This window comes from Triturus cristatus, chromosome 4_2, assembly GCF_964204655.1.
Source record: "Triturus cristatus chromosome 4_2, aTriCri1.1, whole genome shotgun sequence".
Lineage (NCBI taxonomy): Eukaryota > Metazoa > Chordata > Amphibia > Caudata > Salamandridae > Triturus > Triturus cristatus.
The window spans coordinates 563,796,812-563,817,552 of NC_140586.1; the positions used below are offsets into that span (position 1 = coordinate 563,796,812).

At 42.9% G+C, this 20,741-nt stretch overlaps 1 protein-coding gene across 4 annotated transcripts in view; it reads right to left on the reverse strand.

The window, feature by feature from the left end:
* Positions 1–1,993: 1,993 nt before the first annotated feature.
* Positions 1,994–20,741, reverse strand: part of BCAR3 (BCAR3 adaptor protein, NSP family member) — a 261,862-nt gene continuing 243,114 nt past the window's right edge. For all 4 annotated transcript variants that reach the window (XM_085602205.1, XM_085602208.1, XM_085602209.1 and 1 more), the window contains 5 exons: positions 15,208–15,323; positions 10,595–10,766; positions 7,717–7,828; positions 4,784–4,993; positions 1,994–2,652 (listed from right to left, as the gene is read on the reverse strand). In XM_085602205.1, the coding sequence (XP_085458331.1) occupies positions 2,456–2,652; positions 4,784–4,993; positions 7,717–7,828; positions 10,595–10,766; positions 15,208–15,323 (807 nt within the window). In that variant the 3' untranslated portion in view covers positions 1,994–2,455. The remainder of the gene's footprint in view (positions 2,653–4,783; positions 4,994–7,716; positions 7,829–10,594; positions 10,767–15,207; positions 15,324–20,741) is intronic.

Sequence of the window (20,741 nt, forward strand, 5' to 3'; positions counted from 1 at the left end):
CGTACCCCAGCACAGCTCTCTGCGATCGCGCCGCCACACTCCCAAAAGTCGCACTCTCACAAGCCCGCTGCGACCCAGCGGACAGGATGGTAGGCTTCATCGCAACAAGATGGCCGCCAAGTATGCCCGACCCTCACCGGGGCCGGGACCCTGGGACAAGCGTCTCGATGGCCACGTCGCTGGTGACCGGGTTCCGGGGGCAGGCGAAAAGTTATCCGTTGCGTGGTCACGGGCAACAGTCGTCCCCACTACGGACCCGCTCCCGTGAAAAGCCGGGGGCGGCCCGCAATGATCAGGGCAGGATACGGGCGGCAGCCGGGCAGCTCACCATCAAAGGCAGGGGCAGCCACCGGAGGGTCCGAGAATTGCACCCACGGGCATGCACTCGGACCGCTACACCTGACAGTGGAAACGACCACGACGAAATGTAGGCCGAGTTTGGCACCGCTCCGGTGGACCGCCTCCGCCCAGTCACAACAGGCCGCTGTTGTTGAACTGCCACCCGGCCACGGCGTCCACTTGAGGTCCCGGCTCCAGGGCCGCACAGGCCGCAAAGTTCAAATGCTCGTTTCTCCGGCGATACCGCAGCCAGAAACCTCGGAGTCACACAGTCGGGTGCCACTCTCCTTCAGAAACACGACCGCGTAGCACAGGTTGAGGATCTCGTGCAGGATATCCGTGCGGGATGCGGAGGTTCACGGAGCCGGGAGTCTACGCTGCCGTCCCGGTCGCCATCTTGGCTCCTCCCCTCTGCAAGATAGTTTTAAGTAAAATGGGCAAATCAAAATCTTGTGAAAAGCCAGAGCACTTGATGTGCATCATAATGCCTATAGGATATTCAGCTGGTAACATGAAGATACTGGATGGTAGCAAGTGGCAATAAATTACCATAGGGGTTATATTTCAGAATTTCGTTGGTAAAATATTGATATGCACAAATGTCAAAACCTAAAAATCGAAAATCAAATATTGAGAGAATATTGATTTATTATCCTTAACTCAGCATCTACAAACCATAAGGAGATATGTCATCAAAATAAATATTTGTGGAATTAAATGCTGTGAACTATACTTATATTTATACTCACCAACACAATATTTTGGCACTCAATATTTAGGGTTCAAATATTTTTGCATATTGATGTTTTGTCCACAATACTCTGGTAGAATACCGCCTGCAGGATCTAGATTCATCATTGTGTTCCTTGACTGTATGAGGTTGACAGCAACAAAAGGGAAGGCTCCTAATATACAATTTCATTTTTGTTTTGTAATCTGGCCATAGCCAATTGAAAGAAGCCTTCCTCACCAATAAAAGGTAGATGCTAAATATTGATCTGTCATCCTGCAATCACACTGGTACTATGAGACATGCATAACGCTTTGCAGGATGGGGTTGTTATCTGCATAAAGTTGACACCTTTCTATGTGATGTAAAACACAGTGGGCCAAATTCATTAAAGGCTTTGCGTCGCCCTGCACCATGCAAGGGGATGCAGGGCGATGCAAAATCTAAAGTGAGATGACTTGGTAAACTGCTGCCTCGCATTACTTTGCTGCAGGGAGGCATGCCATGGGAGGAGCGTGGGTGTTTCCAAGCTCCACCCATGGATTCCGACACATTGCCAGATTTACCAAAACTGGTAGACCAGGGAATACGCCAGAATTGTACGTCACCTCACCAGAAACGCAACGAAGATAAATATCTTTACTTCTTCTTGTTGTTTCCACATTCAAGGTGCTTCGTCATGTGAAACGATGCTCAGGAAGGTTTAGTAACAAAATATTTGCAGAGCGTATGATGGCAAAATTGTGACTTGTACTACAATTTAAAGTTGCTATTATTTAATCAAACTATATGCCTAATTATCTGAATATTTACAAACCTATTGCAGGTTGAAAAATAGTTGTCAGCACGACGAAATTGTATTTAATTCGAAAATAAGTGCACTGTAGGGTTATAATATCGTTATTGAATACAGCAGTCTGCATGGTATGTGAAGTTTACTTTTATTCACAATTCTATATACAGTTTACGTTAAGGCATATCATACAACTGATACATTTTGTCAAAATGCACTTGGTCACTGCTTTCAGTTTCCACGCACTTTACTCTAATCGCTGTCGTGCTTGGCACTCTTACAATCAAATCCTGACTGCCGCGGGCGGACCTTACAATGTTTAATTTGTACAACGTCAGAGTCCATGATTGACAAGATTGCTGTCCAAACATGCCTCCCTCCCCTAATAATTGTATTGAAATGTTAACTGGAAAATAAATAATTTAATCAGTAGTACCATTAATATGTTAAAACATATTTAAATAAATAGATTTGGTGAAATGTACATTCCATTCTAAAAGTATCTTCTGTCAATGAAGGCTTACAGTCTCTGGTGGGTGACTTTTTGCTATAAATGACCGACCAGTCCATATTCTTGGAAAGGGCGCTTCATTCTAATTACAGTGATTGGATTCCAGGTCCAGGTGCTTCACGACGGAAGGTTCGAGTTTCCGTGACAATGCGGTTAGAATCTGGTTGAACTTCTCGTATCGATCTCTCTGATTGACTTGTGCTCCCTTGCTTCCCCACAACAGTCTCATTTGAAACTCTGTCCTGAAGATGTCACTCATCTCTTCATCTGGCCTAAAACCTAAGGGGAAGCAAAACATCAGTTTATGAAATCAGATGTTATAAACTGAACATGACATAAAAACAGGGTTCGTACCTTATCTTACGGCTGAGAAAGCCCTAAGGCAGTTACATGAGGCATCACGCTTAAGTACACATTTTGTATGATTATGAAATAAACCTATTTTATGATGTTTCAACTACACAAAGCTATGAATAATTAGTCTTTTGTGCTTTAAAAGGAAGTGTCTGGCAACACATAAGAAGCCCTGGCAAGCCCAATAGATCTGGCTTTAATGTGCAAACGTATGCAAACATCTTTTGTGCATGCCTACCTTGGCAGGTTAAAGCCAGGCCAGTTTCCTTTGCCAGTACCAGGACTACAGAGTGCTCTCGCAAGAAAGAATCCAAGTCCTAACTAAAACTATAAAAGAAAGCTTACTGCAGTGAAAATTGAGTGGTTTCTGTTAAAAAGGTTTAATATGATACAAAATAATGTAATTTGTGATGATTCAATGTAGTTTTGTAATGTAAAATAGTCCCTCAAGCATTGCAAGGTAAGCACCCTATAGGAGGGGGGAATGATACACCAAATAGTCAAGAGCATGAGGTGAGAGAACAATACTGCTCTGGGCGGAGCTAAAGCCCACTCTAATGAATTTGTATTGATAGGTACACCAACACTTCTGCTGTCAAGCCAGGTCTAAAAAAGGGACCCCTCTTTACCACCAGCTTGAGACTTGGAATGGCGAGAGGCACATGAAAATGTGTTCAAAATCGCTTGCCATGCAACACCGAAGGAAGCTGTAATAAACATTCTCATGTAACTTCTGATGTCTAACAAATTTATTTCTTAGAAGGAAACGCGGATGTATTTTATTTTTATGTGGGCAGGCCCATCCTGAGCGACCTCGCATTGGGGTGGTATGCATGGGAATAATTCTCTAAAATCCCATGCACAGTGAAAGTCGCATCAATCATCTATTAAGCTCTAAAGCAGTGTTTCCCAAACTTTGAGTCAAAACCAGAAAGCCCAAGCAATAAATAAAAAATGCCTTTGAATTCTTTATTCATCTTTTCACATATGCTGCGCTTCATGGAAAGAGATCAGATGTCAAGCTAGGTCGTCTTTCAATTTGCTACTTGAACATGTGGATTGATATTTACAAACGTATTTCGCTTTGCAGCCAGAGAAAGAAAAGTAAATTGAATTGTGTTATGATCTTACTGGTGTACAGGCGTATGAAAGGAAGGGCTATAGAATGTCATTTTTTGTAACGCAACAAAATGTAAATACCTGGTAATGAACTGTACACATTCAGCAATTATGAAAGCAAAAATGAAGCACATTTGTTTACAAGTCTGAAGTGTGATGGAACTAAAGATCAAAGAATCAAAACAAATCAAGACTCTTTACTTGGTGGTGCACAAATGCTCAATATTCACTGAAACCCGATGTCCACACATTATCATTTGTGAGCAATATAGTGCCATCAATAAAAACTGTATGTCTGTGCAAATGTAAGGGCCATTTCAATTGAAAATGTGAGGTCAGTAAATGGCAGTGTGCTACCATATGATGCTTTAGTACATTATAAAATCACCAGCTTCAAGTCCATTAAAGCTAGGTGGATCACGAAAGTTTGGTGTTCTAAAAATTGGGTCATGGTTCTAAAACGTTTAGGAAACGCTTCTCTAATTGACATCACGGGATTGATTTGTAATCCTATCCTTAGCACCTCGGATGCTGCTATTTCCTTCCCTAGTTGTCGCCCTTGATGGTGTGGTTTGTTGCGTGGAGTTTTTTTCTGATTGATTAAGATGTAGTACATTAATGGAGAACATTGTTCCTGTGTTTGAATTCTGAATCTAAAATTTAAAAAACACATTATGGAAATGTTAGTTTCCAAGCAGCCATCCCCTCCAATACAGACCCAGCTGCAACCAACACCCTTTCAACCACCAGCTCTGGGAACAGTGCCCAGGACCCCGACATGAATAGAAGCCCTTTTTAGCCTCGTCAGTGAAATAAAACATTATATAAACTGTACAGGTTGATTTCTGGTGCTCTTAGCACTCAAAAATGGTTGTGTCTTTTTTAATTAAATGCCAGTGCACTTAAATTGCGCTTTTCCTTTTGATCCTGGACTTACCTTCCAATATCTTTTCTGCATTCAGCCTGTATGTCTCTGCATTCTGGGCTATGGAGCGTGCCATATCTAGGTGGTTCAGCATTATTTCGCAACCTTGGTCATTATTTTCCCACACGTCCATTCCTTCGAATATGACGTCCTGTCGCTCGAGCAAGACGATGAGTGGTATCAACAGCGGTACTGTTATGTTGGGAGGGGTCATTGGTGTTTCTGGAATAGATCGATAAGTAAAATGTAACATGGCAGACAGCAATTTCATATTTTGTGTAATGTCCTCAAAATGTGGCAAAACTGTTTTCACATGGTTTACGAATTGCACAATTTTGCAATGAAACAACAAAAATGATCATGTAATAACGTAGTAATCTCTGGCAAAGCACTACTTCTGGTCATTTCCTAAACATTCAATGAATGAATATGGGTCAGCTGTTCTGCACAAAGACAAATCCTGCTCTTAGTTTTCGATAAATTGTGAATAGGCTTTTCATAAAAACGTCCATTATAGACAGGGCTGGACTGGCCATAGTGGGCACCGGGCGTTGCCCCGGAAGGGTGGGGTCAGTTTTGTTACAGGCGGCCAGTTTTGTAGCAGTGCGGCAATATCGGCCACCTGAAACAAAAGTGGCTGTGAAAGTTGTGCTTTCCACTCGCACCCCCGCCCGAGCACCCCCCCACCCCAGCCCTTTGGGGGCTGGTCGAGCTGATTGCCAATGCTGGGTTCAGTTCCCATTCCGGCCTTGTTTACAGAAGACCTAGTGATTGGGTATTGGCTTGCTTTCACTTATTTTATTTGGATATTTTTACAGTGTGGACATAGCCCCAAGAAGCAACGTAGCTCTGTACATAGCAGAATACAAAGGTGAGGAGGGCGGGGCCTGGCTACACCAGGATCAGATATGGTTCACACAATAAGAGTAGGAGCCGGTCAAGTCATTTATACGTACATAATCAAGATGGTCAGTCATTGTGAAGCTGCAATACAAATGAGGGCAGTAGGAGTTGTTAGGGTGGCTGGGCTATACATTGTGGTAATGTGGGGGGCTGAAGTTCTGAATTAGTACCAGAGTGTCCGAGAATATATAGATAATGTTTGACTCTTATCTTTCTTTGCTGGCCTTCTGGCTCTCTTCTATTCTTATTTTGTGGCAAACTAGTCTTTTTCTTGCAAAGAGAGCCTTCTGTATGATGTGGTAAATATTGAACTGGGTGCAACCTGGCAAGGGAAACCAATGCAGCTCATCGTAGTCGAAGGACATGTGTTCAAATTGCCTTCGCCCATGATCAGGTTGTGGTCTGTAAGGAAGACGACCTTTCATGGATTGAGGATGGTGAGCACATGAGTGTTTCCCCATCAATCTAGGCCAGATGAATGACCTTTACTGTACAGCGACAATTCGTGCAGGCAAGTAGGACTTTTTATTGGGGATGAGCCCCAGCCAGAGCCAGCTGGACTTTTTATTAACGTCTGCTAATGAAAATGTATGTGCAATAGGAGCGACTGGCTGAGAGAATGAGAGGTACTCAAATGGTATACCTCAGAGATGGAGTTTTAACTCATACGTTGGCATGTAAGATTTTCATTGCTTGCACTTAAAAATGTCGTCTTCACAGAATGTATAGAATACTGGCATTGGGTGAAACAAGTGTGAGTTTAGATAGAACTGTACTCCTTGCCTGGCAGGGATATTATTCCCTTCTGCCCCAAATACAAAAATGTATTGCATAGTACCCATTGTTTATTGGCAAATGTAAATACAAGCGCATGAAAAAGTTGGTAGCTCAGATTAGTGAAGGCATTTCAAACACTGCATGCTGTAGACTTGCTTTTTTATTTACTCGATTATAAAATGCCGCTGATGTAAATAAGTGAAATTGCCAACATCATAAACACCGGGGTACTCTTTCTGAGTATCTTGAAGTTACTGATTTGGGCACATGAAGGAGTTTCTCCTTAAACAGGTATTCCAAGATAGTTGTTAATATCTTATGCACCCTAACCACACCCAGGAATTTCCAACGCAGCAAGCCGCCTGCTAAATCCCAGGAAAACAAATCCCTAAAAACCAGTCCAGAATGTAGGAATTCCTTGCAGAAATGAGTGTATTAACACCGATTTCTATAATAATTACCCATTCCTTTGAGGGCATCTCGTAAAGGGGCTGTAATATTGTGCCTGGAAATGACTGCACCCTGCAGTAGTATTTACATTTTTGGGTGTGGTATACCCACAGAGAGCCAAGCTAAGGCTGCAATGAGAGCCTAAATGCCTGTTTTGTGGACAAGCACACAGCCTAAAGACCTCTGTTCAGAGACTTGAAGTTTTGCTTTTGCCATTAAAAGAATGGGCTTAAACACCAAAAACCACAACAAAGTTCGGACAAAATCCTAGAACTGGTTTAATGGTGTCATTAAATGCAGGGGCCCACTGCGAGGCTAATTTTGGCTCAATCAATGGCTGTACCAAGTTATATAACCCTGTCTGTTGGTTGTGTACAGAGGTGCGTATACATGTGGTGTCAGTGAGTGTAACTGCCTGTAAAATCCACTATCTGGGAGTAAAAGGAAGCCTACTTTGCTCTGTTGTGTGTATGGATATATAACTGTATATGGGATGTCTATATGTCCACATGCTATGTAAAAAACGTCCCTATTGGCTTTACCAATGCTTTTTCATGTCCGCACTAAGTACGCTGCACTGCTAAGGGAAAGCAAGTCTACGGTCATACTCGAACTGCCAGTGTGTATGAAGATTTGTAGAAATAAATCCACCAACTTTTTTTATTTTTTATTCGGGAATGCAAATCGTTTTTCTCAACCCCTTCATCTCAATAGCACATTGGAGTAGCTGAACCCAAACATATTTCAATATTACATTTTACCATAATGAACAATAAAGCTTACGATAGCAAGAAGCGGGTAAAATGTGTTATTACCGTCTCCTGTATGTAAAGCTTTGCTGAAGGGTTTTAATTGTTTTTCGTAAATTATTGCATTCTGTGTGTACTGATGTCGTAGACTGGTCCATGTTTGTTCAAGTCTTGTAATCTAGAAAAAACAAAAATATATGTAGTGGCAAATCATGACAATTCTATTGACCTGGAAATTATCCTGTCAAATCCATTATCCAGCAAGTAGTATAGTACATCCAAGCTGTGTGCTACTGGCAGTGAGCTCAATATACGCAGCAAGTATCATTTTAATTAATTATGCACAGAAATAAATACATTTTGTCGTTCAGACCCACGGCAAAACAAGTAAATGGGCAGAAGCAACCGGTGGAGGTATGACACTGTACAAAAAGGCGGTTCTTTTAGAAATGTACTGCTAGAGTGCATATGAATGCCATATAAGAATAGTCTACTATTAGTTAATGGTTGCTCAATAAAATAGCTCCAAATCATTATTCTTACGAGTCACAATAAGGCCATACCTCTGCTAATCTACGGCGCTCTACACCACTCCAACAAGGGCAGATCTTCACAAAACAGTGAAAGTTACATCAACAATAGGGCATTTCACTCTCCACCTCCTAAAGCCACGAACAAACTTAGGTTTCCTCCCACCTCTCCTCCCAAAATACCCTTACAATAAAAAAGTGAGGCTGTACGGTAGCTCTTGTGAATGCGTTTCCTTCTTCTGTAGGCACTTGATATACCGCAAATCTAGATGTAATCTACAGTAAAGTACACTACAAAATAGATGTTTTGCAGCACAGGCATCTTAGAAAGGCAGTGCTGTACGCCGTGTGTGGGTCTGGTTGAGCCCAGACTACACATACAAAAGTGTGATGAGGGTGGAAACAAGAAACTAGAACGCGAGATCCACTAATGCTTAAAGTGGAGGAATGCACAATGATGGGAAGGGGGGCAGAAGGTGAAGGTGGGCCCCAGCTTCTCACAGATATTCATTATGGAGCCCCTGTGAAGAGTTTGGGGGCGCTTGACAGGTTGGGCCCCCCTCTGCACCACAGGGGCCTGTGTTACGCCCCTGGTTGTTTACTACATATTTATATTAATTATTTTACGGGCCACTGGAATTAGGCGGCAGGTGTGTGTGCTGTGTGTGTTGGCCAATGGTGTACTGTGCAGTTTGTTGCCTGATGCAAGGCAAATTATCATTATTAATTTAGATTTTATAGCTGGATGATTTAACAGGTTGAGGTACATTACATAAGATTGTATGTTAATAATTAGGTGGAAAGATGGGTTTATATTCAATCAGGGCTGGCGTTAGTGCTGGTGGCGCCCTGTGCGACCATGTTTGTTGGCACCCCCCCAATGACCACCTCCACCACGGATTCTCTCACTAGCACCCTTTAACAGTGACCAAGTCTCCATAACCATACACTCTCAGATGCATTGAATTCGTTATATAGCGCCACTCATACCAGTGTAGGGTGTCCAAGCACTTTGCATCACATGCACATTACACAGAGACAATCAATCATACGTGTGTAAATCAGTGTATAGGAAATGTTACATAAGCCAAAGGACTAAAAGTGTAGGAGTAACATGTCACCCATACTGGTAGGCAGTATAATTCAAGAGTGCTTGGTGTGGAGAAGCAAAAACTCAGAGTCGAAAAAGAAACAGCATAGTTGGGAGTTTTCTTTAAAAATAAGAATCGATTTCTAGCCAAATTAACCCTTCTTGCAACATTCATCAATGTTCTAATAATGTATACTTTGCAGTGTGTATGCAGTTCTAGGAGGAAAGTTAATAGCTCACTATTCTCTATTGGGACTTTAAGTTATAAATTGCAAGTAACAAAATGATGCCTCTTTTGAAAGCAGTAACCTGCTGATCTGTTTACATCATACGCACTCTGTAATCTACTTGGTACACTGCTGATCTCTCTCCAGGAAGATAATTAATCACACGTGTTATCTTGACATTTATATGAGGCCTGGTAATTGCCGGGGGAAAAAGCGCTGCAGCAGGTGCTTCAAAAGCATAATAAACTTTCAAATACGGCGCCCCAGGAAGCCAGCACCCGGTGCGGTGGCACCGGTCGCACCGCCCTAAAGCCGGCCCTGTATACAATGATATTTTAAAATATGAGGATAAGACTACAATCTAGAAGGAGATAGATTTGCAGACAGTCGGTAGGCATGAGCAGTACCAAGTTTATAAGAAGTGATCAGTGGTTCTGTGCAAACGAAGATACTATGAAAAGGTCATGAACATGGGTCAGGGCAGAAGACCAGAACCAGTGAAAGCTGGTAAGGGGTGACTCCGATTCAAAGATGAAATTATCAACTCCTCGTTCTGAAGAAAGTGATGTTGTATATTGTTCCTAGGCTGATGAGTTCAGGAGTAAAGGGATGCGCTATGTCCCAAAAGCCAGGCTTCAACCTGGCAGCCACCAGCAATTGGCACTGAGGCCCATCGTTGTGGCACAGTCTTCTGTTTGAATATGACCTACGGTGACCGAAATCCTTTGCAGCAGGGTGTGGGCAGGTTCGTGTCGGCTCAGCTTGAACTCTTGTCCTTTTTTCAGTTTCAGCTCTTGATTTGCCCAGGAAAAACTAGTATTGGCGATTTCACAATGATCCATCAACCTGGAAGCCTTTTGTCCTCTCTGCTGCCTGTCTGTGTGGTATCCGAGCTCTGTCCTGTCTGTATTGGATTTGGTGTGGGGATTGAAGTGAAGTACGTAGAGTTCTAAGGATGTTGCTTGGGCAACTCCAAGACTAAATTGTCCTTCTGCTGTGACAGATAACAATCAAGCGTATAGAAATGTTTACAGCTTTGAGAGGAGGAAATCAAAATGCAGAACAATAGCAAGTCTGGCTACTTGACAGTGGCATACCTGTGGCATATCCAAGGCTTTCATTACAGCAGAGAAAGCGTACAAGTCTCCCATGCAGTCTTTCAGCTCAACGGCGACCTGAATGATCTTGTTCAGGGTTGTGGTCCTCTCCGCCAGATTTCCCGTGCAGCCCAGTATGTCCACTGCTATGCCAATGGCCATGGTGCTGTGTCTAAGGGAAAACGAGGAAGCACATTGGCAATGTAGCATGTACAGCACTCACACGTTTCAATGATCTGTTTAATGTAATTATTTGCCCGATGTAACTCTTTACAATCTTACAACAGTGCCTTGTTAGCTAAAACAGTCTGGTCATTGCTTTGTGAAATAGTTACATACAAATAAATTCTATCACAAGTTCAGCAGTGTGGTATGAAGAAAGAGCCCAAGATAGTGCACACCTAATCTCACGTTCTCGTGTCAAAAAAGACACAAATCAAGCTAAATTAGGTGCCCTTTCCTCCACATCTTTCCCTATCAGTGGTTACATGTAATAAAATACGAGTGTGCCCTTAACAGTTAAAAAAAAAAGTGGAAATACACTAGTTGCAGCTTCATTTTTTAGCAAAATAAAAATGGATCAATACAGGTAAATTATCAAATAATAAATACGGTTAAAACGAAAAGTTTACAAAATAAATACAATTAAACCGGAAGCCCTAACAAATTATATTCGAACACCGGGAAAGTAATTGTTGGCCATCACAGATATCACTGCTATTTATTTTGTTGTGTTTGTAGCGCACAGTGCATACTATAATTGCTTCTAGAACATAGTTCTCCTGCGACATACTTGTGTATCTTTTCCTCTTTAGCAACAATGTCTTTAATTTCCTCACTGTTTAAATTGTTGGTAAACACTGTCTTAATGAATGCAAAAACAATTACCGGCATCCAGAACGTTGCTGTCTTAAACGTCCTGGCAAATTGTAATTAGAAGCCTACTGTCTAGTCTTAAACAGGAAGCCTCTAGCTCCTACTGCGCACTGGAGCTCATCCAAACTGCGCTTGCTTGATGTCATAAACTCAAATTCTCTCCCAAAGAATTCCGTTGCAATACCCAGCTAGTTTTTCTCTATATAAACACAGAGACATACATTCATGCACATCAACAAGCTTTGAGAAAGTCTGGCCAATCAAAACTAAATGTATAGCCTCATAACATCAATCAAGTTCAACTGAGAACTTTTTCGTCTCAACATCTCTTTCATATTTAGATTCCTTCCTATCTTAAAGTTCTTTCACACCTTTGTGTCATTTATTGATCAATAAGGACCATATAAGAGTCCGACCTCTGATAATTATAGCGAACATGGGAAATGGAATTTGATTTGATTTAGGATTTAGGATTTATAAAGCGCCTGAATCACTCCCCAAGGGGTATCTCCGCGCTCGTGAACTGCACAACTGGGCAGAAACAGGGAGTAAGTTAGAACAATGAGATCTTCAAGAGCTTGCGGAATCTCAGGAGGTCAGAGCATTCATGCAAATTAATTGGAAGTTGGTTCCAGAGGATGGGGGCTAAATGGAAAAAGGCTTTCCCACCCAACCGGGCCTTCTTCCAGCGTGGAACCACAAGTAAAGATTAGGTCCCTGAGCATAGTGTCCTGGGAGGCTGATATTTTTTTGAATTTCTCTGCTAAGTAACTGGGGCCCTTGCCATTTAGGGATCTATGCACAATGCAACAGAGCTTGAAGCGAATCCGATTCTGTACAGGCAACCAATGCAGTTTCTGTAGGAGATGAAGAGAGGGGGTGAGAGCAGGGGCATTAGAGACCAGTTTTGCAGCGGTGTTTTGGACCCCTTGCAATTTATTCAGTGAAGCTTCACTGGCTGAGATCAGCAATGCAATCCAGTAGTCTAGTCGACTCAATACTAGTGCCTGAATTAGGGTTTTGCGAGTGGACATAGGGAGGAAAGGAAATTCTTTCCGCAAAAGACCTAGTGTATGGAAGCAGGCGCCGATGGTGGTAGAGACCTGCTCTTTCATGATTAGTTTCTGGTCCAATCGAACCCCTAGATTTTTTACCACAGTCTTGGGTTCCGGTACTGGTCCTAATTCTGTAGGCCACCAGCTTGGAGACCATCTCAAAGGAGCATCACCAAACAGCATGATTTCTGTTTTGCCTGTGTTAAGCTGGAGGAAATGATGTCTCATCCAGCTGGAAATAGTTTTCATACCTTCTGAGAGGGTGGACTGGGCATTGGGATCTTGTTTGTCAAAGGAAAGCAGGAGTATCATCAGCATAGGAAATGGGTGTAAAACCTAGCTTCCCGAAGAAACCTGCCAAAGGAGCGACATAGATGTTAAACAAAGTGGGACTGAGACAGGATCCCTGAGGTACTCCTTTGGTTAGTTCCATAGTCTCAGACCGGAAGGAACCCAGATTAACAGTCTGGGTTCTATGTGAAAAGAAACTCGTCACCCATCAAGAACGATGTCACATCACAACAGTGAACTAGAATCAGAGGGTGCAAAAGGCAGCAGTTACCTACCACACATAAACAAATTACGTGGTGGATGTAAAATCTATTTTAACACCACCACCCTGTTGTTCACAGCAGCCCAACAAGCCATGGGATCAGACAAACCTACTAAATATCTCTTCAACAGTCCTGTGCAAAGGGGGTGAATGAGTTACACTCATTTTGTAATTAAGAAAAGCTATATGTTTATTTTGCATTCCCTTAGGTCCTAGTCTAGCACTGCAACCCTGCACGGCACTGTCATGGGCACTTGCTTCATTTATATTTATGCTAGCACCGAGAATGCATCGCGGGGAGGGGCAGTGCTCATTGACTCGGACCTGTGAAAAATATAGTGATTAAACAGTAGTCTGGCTACTGTTTATTGATGCCCTTCTAATTTGGATGGTTTCAGTTAAGGGGGGGCTTTCTCTCTTGTGACAATGACACAATTATTACTGATGAATACATACAAGTCTTGCATATGTATAATGCTTCCATAATACCAAAGAGCATACATATTCCAGTAGTGGAATACGTCAGTGTGTTCTTTTCCAGAATCTTCTGGGTAATGTGTCATTTATTCAATGTTCCGTGCCCTAGGGGCTGTTTGGAACACATTATTTTGGTGACATGATGCAATGTGCTCCAGCTGGGAGGTCCGATTAGTGCACGAGTCCCACAGTAAAATGGGACAGGATGCTCAAGGACACAATAGCTGGACTGGTCAGCCAGAATCTGCTTTAACCTCTTCTATGCCCATGATGAGATAGTCTCGTCATGGAGCGCGGTTGCGCTGTGCCCATGACGAGACTATCTCGTCATGGACCCCGCCCGCTAATACAATGCCCGGCACAGGAGGGGGAAAGGGCGAGGAACTGAAGGGGTTAAGATCTTGTTGCCCATGGAGCGAAAGCCATAGAGGTCCAGTGGCCTATTCAAAAAGCATTTTGGAGTACGCAAAGTAGCTGTACAATAAAACTCTTTCAAGTACTCTTATATGGCTTTGTGAATTGCCCCAAAACATCGAAAATGTGAGCAATATGGGAACATGCAGAAATATTCATATCAAGTCAGTATAAATCGAAAGGATTGTGCCCTCTTTGCTCTTTTAGTGAGTGGCATTTGGCTGTTTCAAGGCAAATCACACGCGCATGCAACAGTACCTAAAAAGAGTACTACAGGAGTACCACTTATCGTACTGCTACATGCGTTTGTGAATCCGCCCCATAGTATTCATTCCCCATTCTTGCAGCAAAGTGCCACTGCAGACCTCAAACAAGCCAAATGCGTACCAAATTATTGTTTTCAGTTCTCCTCAAAGTTTCGCATTCCATTGCTTCCTGAAACTGGAGTCAGCTGAACAGCACACTATAGCCGTATCTTTGTCTGTTTCTAACATGTATCATCGTGCCTTCTGCTCCAGTGCACAGAGATTTGCCAATTGTTATATATAACTCAGGAGAGGCACTAATATTATTTGGGCAAGGTTAAGCAGGCGGCCCCCTTCATTCACGGTTGGGAAAAATGGTTTAACCCTGATGTCATGACTTTTATTCAGGGAGCATTCTCCCGCTATGGTGGTGGTTGAAATGCATGAGCAGCGCACCATTAAAGTTAAGTGCCAACCGTCAATTGTTGTAGCGGTCGTTATTGGTGGGCCCATGGGCTTCTGTATGAATAGCAACTGCCCTGCCCTGTGTGACACAACACCCATAACACACGTGCCTGCCAATTATAGTAAACAAACTGCTGCGAACTGCTCCTTTCATGTGCAACTCCATTAATCATCGAATTAGGTATTTTGCCAGTTAGGGCATGTACTACACTAACTTAAGTAATTGTTTTATGTGTGTTATGCCTTTATTCCGTTTTTTTTGTTTCTTGATATTAAGATGTAAAGATTGTGAAAAAGGACCTAGTGAAAAAGGACGTGTAATTACTCTTGCTTAGGTCTGCAGCAGTGTGAATTCATTGGCATACAAATTACGTCATTGACATATAGACTTCAGCCACACGCAGTAGACTTTCACGCTGCCCTCACGTCTTCTCATAAAAGAGGCATGTCTTATTTGTTATGTTACCCAAACATTCGGCTAAATGCCAAGTACTGTTATCAGAGACCACGAAAGGCGGGAACGTTTACCTTTCTATCAGGTCCAGGCGCAGTTGGTGCCCGAAGGGCAGAGTAATGAGCTCCAGGCCCGAGCTCACTCCCATCATCCTCCGCGTCGCCGCAGAAACTTCCAGTATCCTGGCAACCTGCGAGGACAAAAGTTTAACGTGTAAGAGACTTCAGGAAGCTGGTTTATTGACGTCCATAATGCATGAGGGTAGCTCACCGTGCACAAATAAGAGACAACCAAACCATTTCCAAGCCATATGTCTTATCAGCTCCTGCGCCCCTCGCGAGGTCTGCGTGGCCCAGCACGCACGCGCACCAAAGGCCGGCCCTGGTGTAGACGAGCACAGTGGGAGAGTTCGAAAAAGAAATCGGGAGGGGGTATTTTCCAGGCGGGAGAGAGTCCCCCGCCTGACTCGGGCCTATTGGTCTCTATGATGGAGTCATCTGTCAGCCCGTCCAGGAAAGCTGCTGCAGTGGAAGTGATGACGTGCCCCAGTCAGCTCACTGTCATCTTGCTATCTTGCTGAACAAAGCAGTAATTCAAAGACTGCCTATTGATAAGTAAATATTTGCCACCTGGGACTGCAGTTTTCTCAAGTTCGTCTTCGCTGGGAAAGAACAATGTATTTTTGCTGTTCAAAGGCTAAGGGAAAGGCACAGGTCCCACTGTCAATAAAGGAAGCCCTCGAGGACAGTAGTTATGATCATGCAATACTGCAAACCATGGCATACTTCTCCTAATCACAAGCACTTCTGAAGGTTATTTACAGCGCTGTGAAAATGCAGCACGGTGGTGATAAGCGCTATAAAATCACGCCATGGCTCTCATCATTATTGTTAAGGTTCGAAGGGCTCCTTAACGTACTTTGTTCAAGCCACCATGCATTCTTCACGCAGTGAGAGGCTGCAGATTGGCCTATCTGGGGCTCGCTTGTATCCACGCAGTGAGAGGCCGCCTTAAAGCCAGTCACAGCCTCCGCCCTTCAGATCCTGGCTTTCATGGCTGGAGGTGAAATGTAATCCAACCTGTTGTTAAGTAACTTTGAAAATAATAATTAACGTGTAAAAAGAGATAACGCCTTTTGAAGCGGATGACTTCACGGAAATCAGCTGTATTCTGTATCCATGGCAACGTGGAACAGGATGCCAAGCCATCAACTGCAGGTACGTCACCTGCAGTCAAATTACACACCTGCCACCCATCAATCAAAAAACCCTCGCCTATTTTCAATGGCTCCTCCTTAAAACAGGTGCTGATTGGCGTGCAATGCGGATACTCCTATTTTTATGGTAATCGCTGTTACTGTAAAGTCTACCCGCTTTGATGTGTATTATGCTTCAGCCGCGTTTAAAAAAAAAAAAAAATTGCAGTTAAGGAACCTGAAGCAATCCAAGATGTAATCCCAGGTGGGATGTATGAGAGTAGAACTAATATTGTCTGTCAGAAATTAAACGACTACGTTTTAGGCTACGTCATGTCATGTTTTCCTGCGACTTGATTTTAGGTGTGTCCACGGTGATAATGTAACGCTGTTCGCAACAGCTTCCTTCTACTCTGACAAACTACAGACTGTAGTTGGGAGACCTCTGCAGGCAGAATGTGGTATTGTTTTACTTCGGCGCGCCATCCTTTCATCGTGGTCTGCTTCCACCATGTTAATTACTTTCTTGTCCTAAATACGAACTTGTCCCCCGACCTCCACCTCGCCTGCACGGCAGCATCCAGAAAGGGCCACTCAAACATTGGAACAGGGGTCTACAACCTCTTCTTTAGTAAGAGGTACTAATGTTTAATAAAGATCATCCCAAGCTACTAACAAATATTTTCTGTGTTGCAATAGTGAGCACATTAGACAATAAAGGCGTAGATCTCACTCTGTGCAAGATTACCAGTTGTGAGGTCCTTGGTGCAGTAGCTGTAATGCCAAAAAACGCTTTATCATTTGGAATGCTTCAACGTGGATAACACCACAGTACTAGCTGCAATGCCGAGGCATCAATACAATAATATTAGTGATAAGCCCCCCAGTGCAGCATGATTTAACATTCGAATATCAGCATTAAATATACTTTGGAAATCAAACTATTTTCCTCCAAAGATTACCCTAAAAGTTCTGTAAATATACACATCTCTCAAGTTTTGTAAACCTATATAAACAAAAGCTTTTAACTAATAAGCTGGGCTGCACAGAGGAGAACTACTGACTGGTAGGAGGTGAGCCACCAGTAGCTCGTTAGCTACTCGTTGGAGAAGCCTGTAGTCGAATGAAATAACACTCAAAATGAATCTGCCACTCGTAAGAAGGCATGAAAAATAGAAATTGCGCTTCGAGCGTGGTGGGCTGATGGAAAGAGACGAGTATTAAGCTGCAGGTTAGAGCTATTTTGGAGTCAGTTCCACCGGAGATGGGGTTCTGTAAAAATTGAGAATTAGCAGACAGTAACAGTAAATGGAGTGACGGTAAGTGGAGGATGACATGCAATGCTTAATTTGTAGAATAAATAAATTGACAAAAAGTGAAGGGGCCTATTTTTTTTTTTTAGAGGCTGCTGCCCACTTCTGCGTCATAAGGTGGGGTGGAATACCGGACTTGGGTTCGGAGCGAAAGGGATTTGGGCAGTTCTCCCTTAGAATCTTTTGGAAATAAAGTGGTAACACAGGAAAAAGAGCTGATAAAGGGTAGTAAAGAAGAGACACAATTAGGGGACAGTGGCCCACTCTCATCCCTTCATTTTTTGTTCTGGTTCCTTAAGTCAAGTGCTGATGGAGCCTACCGGCCGTCACCTGCACAAATTAACAACTGCCACTGCAGTGCTTGAATGTTGTTTTATGTTATAAAGGATTTATAGAGCGCACGTACACCTGTAGGTTTCATGGCGCTAAGTCTAGAATTCGCTGAGCCCAGTGGAGAGAATTATTAGTAGGCCTGCAGAAACAACCATGTCTTAAGCATTTTCCTAAAGCTCAGAAGATTAGTGCATGACCGAATCTCCAGAGGGAAGGAGTTCCACAGTCTTGGGGCCAAGGAGGCACACCTAGATCCTCCCTGGCGTTTTAACTTAAAGGCAGGGGTAGTCAGTAACTGGAGATGTGCTGAGCGTTGGTTGCACGAGGGAGTGTACCTTGATATATGTCCAACGTTGCTCCCCAATTACTGCTGTTGGTTAAAGTTATCAAGACAGCCTCTGAACACGTAAAAAGCATAAGGTGGAGAGCTCACATTCAGCCAAGAGTCCTCTCTTTTCCTACTGAAAGATAGAAGATGTTTATTGTTAACCAACTCGGTGGGATGCAGTTTAAAAACCTCAGAAGGATGAAAGGCTGAATGGAGCCACTGGGAGTCAAAACTCTGTCTACGGGCTCATACACAGATCTCTGCAGTTGATGCATTATTCCCCTGAGCCACCGGAGGCAGCTTTCTCATTTAGATTAATTATATTTAAATATATTATACATGATTATCATGCAAATTTGGCATGGCACCTACCCTGGAAGAAGAATGTTGGATACTGTGGAATGGATAGGAAAGCCTGAAAAGATTCAACTAAGGAGAATTTAAATACGTCGGAGACCTTTGAGTAATATGACGTGTCTACAGAGGCTATTCCATATGGTACTGCTACACACAGAAAGATTTAGCAGAAGAGTCCTAAGGAAAAAATGTTAAGACCTGCAAAGGTAAAAAAAAAACAAAATCCATGGGTCTATTCTAAGAAAAACAAAGGAAGAAGACACTGACTATATCACACAGACCATCTAAATCCACTGATATTCTAAATCCACCAAATGAGACACATAGTGTGAGTGAGGGTGTAGGATTAAAAACCATGCACCTGCAGTGTGGCTTTAGATCCTGATGAAAACCTTGCCCAATTCCGGGTTATCACGGCTGAAACATGTTGACCACTATATTCCATCACACACATGCGGGTTAAATCCATACCACAAGTGCACTGTTTTTAAACCTGGCAGTGAGAACATACAAATAAAGCATATATTGTGTCCTCCCTAGCTAGTTTTATCATCACCTCCTTCACGTTCATTCTTTTTTTGCGCTGCGCCCTCACTCACACTATGTGTCTCATTTGGATTTAGAATATCCGTGCAGAGTAGACATCAAAACATCCTTGTGCTCCTCCCTCTCAGAGAGGGGTTTGTAGCCCTCAGAGGAACTAGGTTTTTTCTCTCAGAGGAGAATCCCAAATGATGACGCAAGCCATCTTTGGTGGGTGAGGGTTTTCGTCCTAAAGGGGGATCATCCCACAGTTAGGTCTGTGTGATATAGTCAGTGTCTTCTTCCTTCTTTTTTCTTAGAATAGACCCAAGGATTCTGTTTTGTTTATTCCATATGGTAGTCACTCCTCAGCTCAAACGAGATCGAGTTCAGCTATGACGTCTTAGGGCAAGCGCAGAGGCATCTCCAGGTATGGGAGCACCGGACCCTTTTTTACCAGCTGGAAAATCTGACCTGAGAAATCACTTTGGGATTTGGCTGTAAGTGCATCCCATCCCCGATTCCAAGATGAACCCCTTCTAAAGCATGGGGGATGCAACTTACAAGGCCACATCTGCTTCTTCCTTCGGGCATCCTGGCATTTGTTCGGAAGTATAATCAATGTGCTCTATGGCGCCTCCAGGGCCAAAGTGCAAAATAATAGTAATTTTTCTCCCATTTACCCACTGAAAGGAAGAGGAGCGCGGCAAAAATGCTCTCTATCCAAGCTCCTTATAGTGCTCAAGACGAAGCAAGTGGGAGTGGCAATAAAAGAAGAGTCGTCATTGTGAAGGGCTTTCCTATGGTGCAGAGGAGCATAAAGCACTTTTAATGGAGACAACTGTCTGTTCCTTTTAAATTCCCCCAGGACAGAGTTTGAGTCTGATGAAGTGGTGGCTTCATATATTCAGGGAAGTGTTGTGCCTTAGATTAAACAAGGTCAACATTTAATTCATGTATACCGAAGATACATTAATGAACAAACTGGAAGGTATGGGGGTTGTGTTGACCAGGGATTGTTGCTCATTTGTTTAAGGCAATTTTGTTAGCAGTTTCGGAAAGATATGCTTCTAAGTTAGAGGTTTGGGGTTTATACAGGATTTCCCTGCTAGCAAAGGTGAAAATAATAAAGAGGAGTATTATTCCTAAGCCACTGAAAAATCTAATACCACCAAAACAGAGTACCTCCAGGGTGATTAAAAAACTGCACATTATGATATCTGGATTTCTGTGGGAATTTGTCGCTCACACTTTCTGAAGGTGGTTTTACTCTTCTAAATCCTGAAAGAAATTAGTGGTTATCCTAAAAAACAGTGATTTTTAATGCGTGCAGAAATATCACTAGTGTGGATCTAGGATTTGTTTTTAAGGGAAAGTGTGCCTTGCTCTAAGCAAGGATTTGCCCTTATCAGAGTGGGGTGGATTTGTTTGGGAGTTCTAGACAAGTAAGGTGCTGTTGTCCATTCATACATCTAGGTTCACCCCTTTCCTGTCACTGAAGAGAATTTCCTGCCACCGAAGAGATTTAGTTGTGTTAAAACCAACTTTGGATTTGTATTA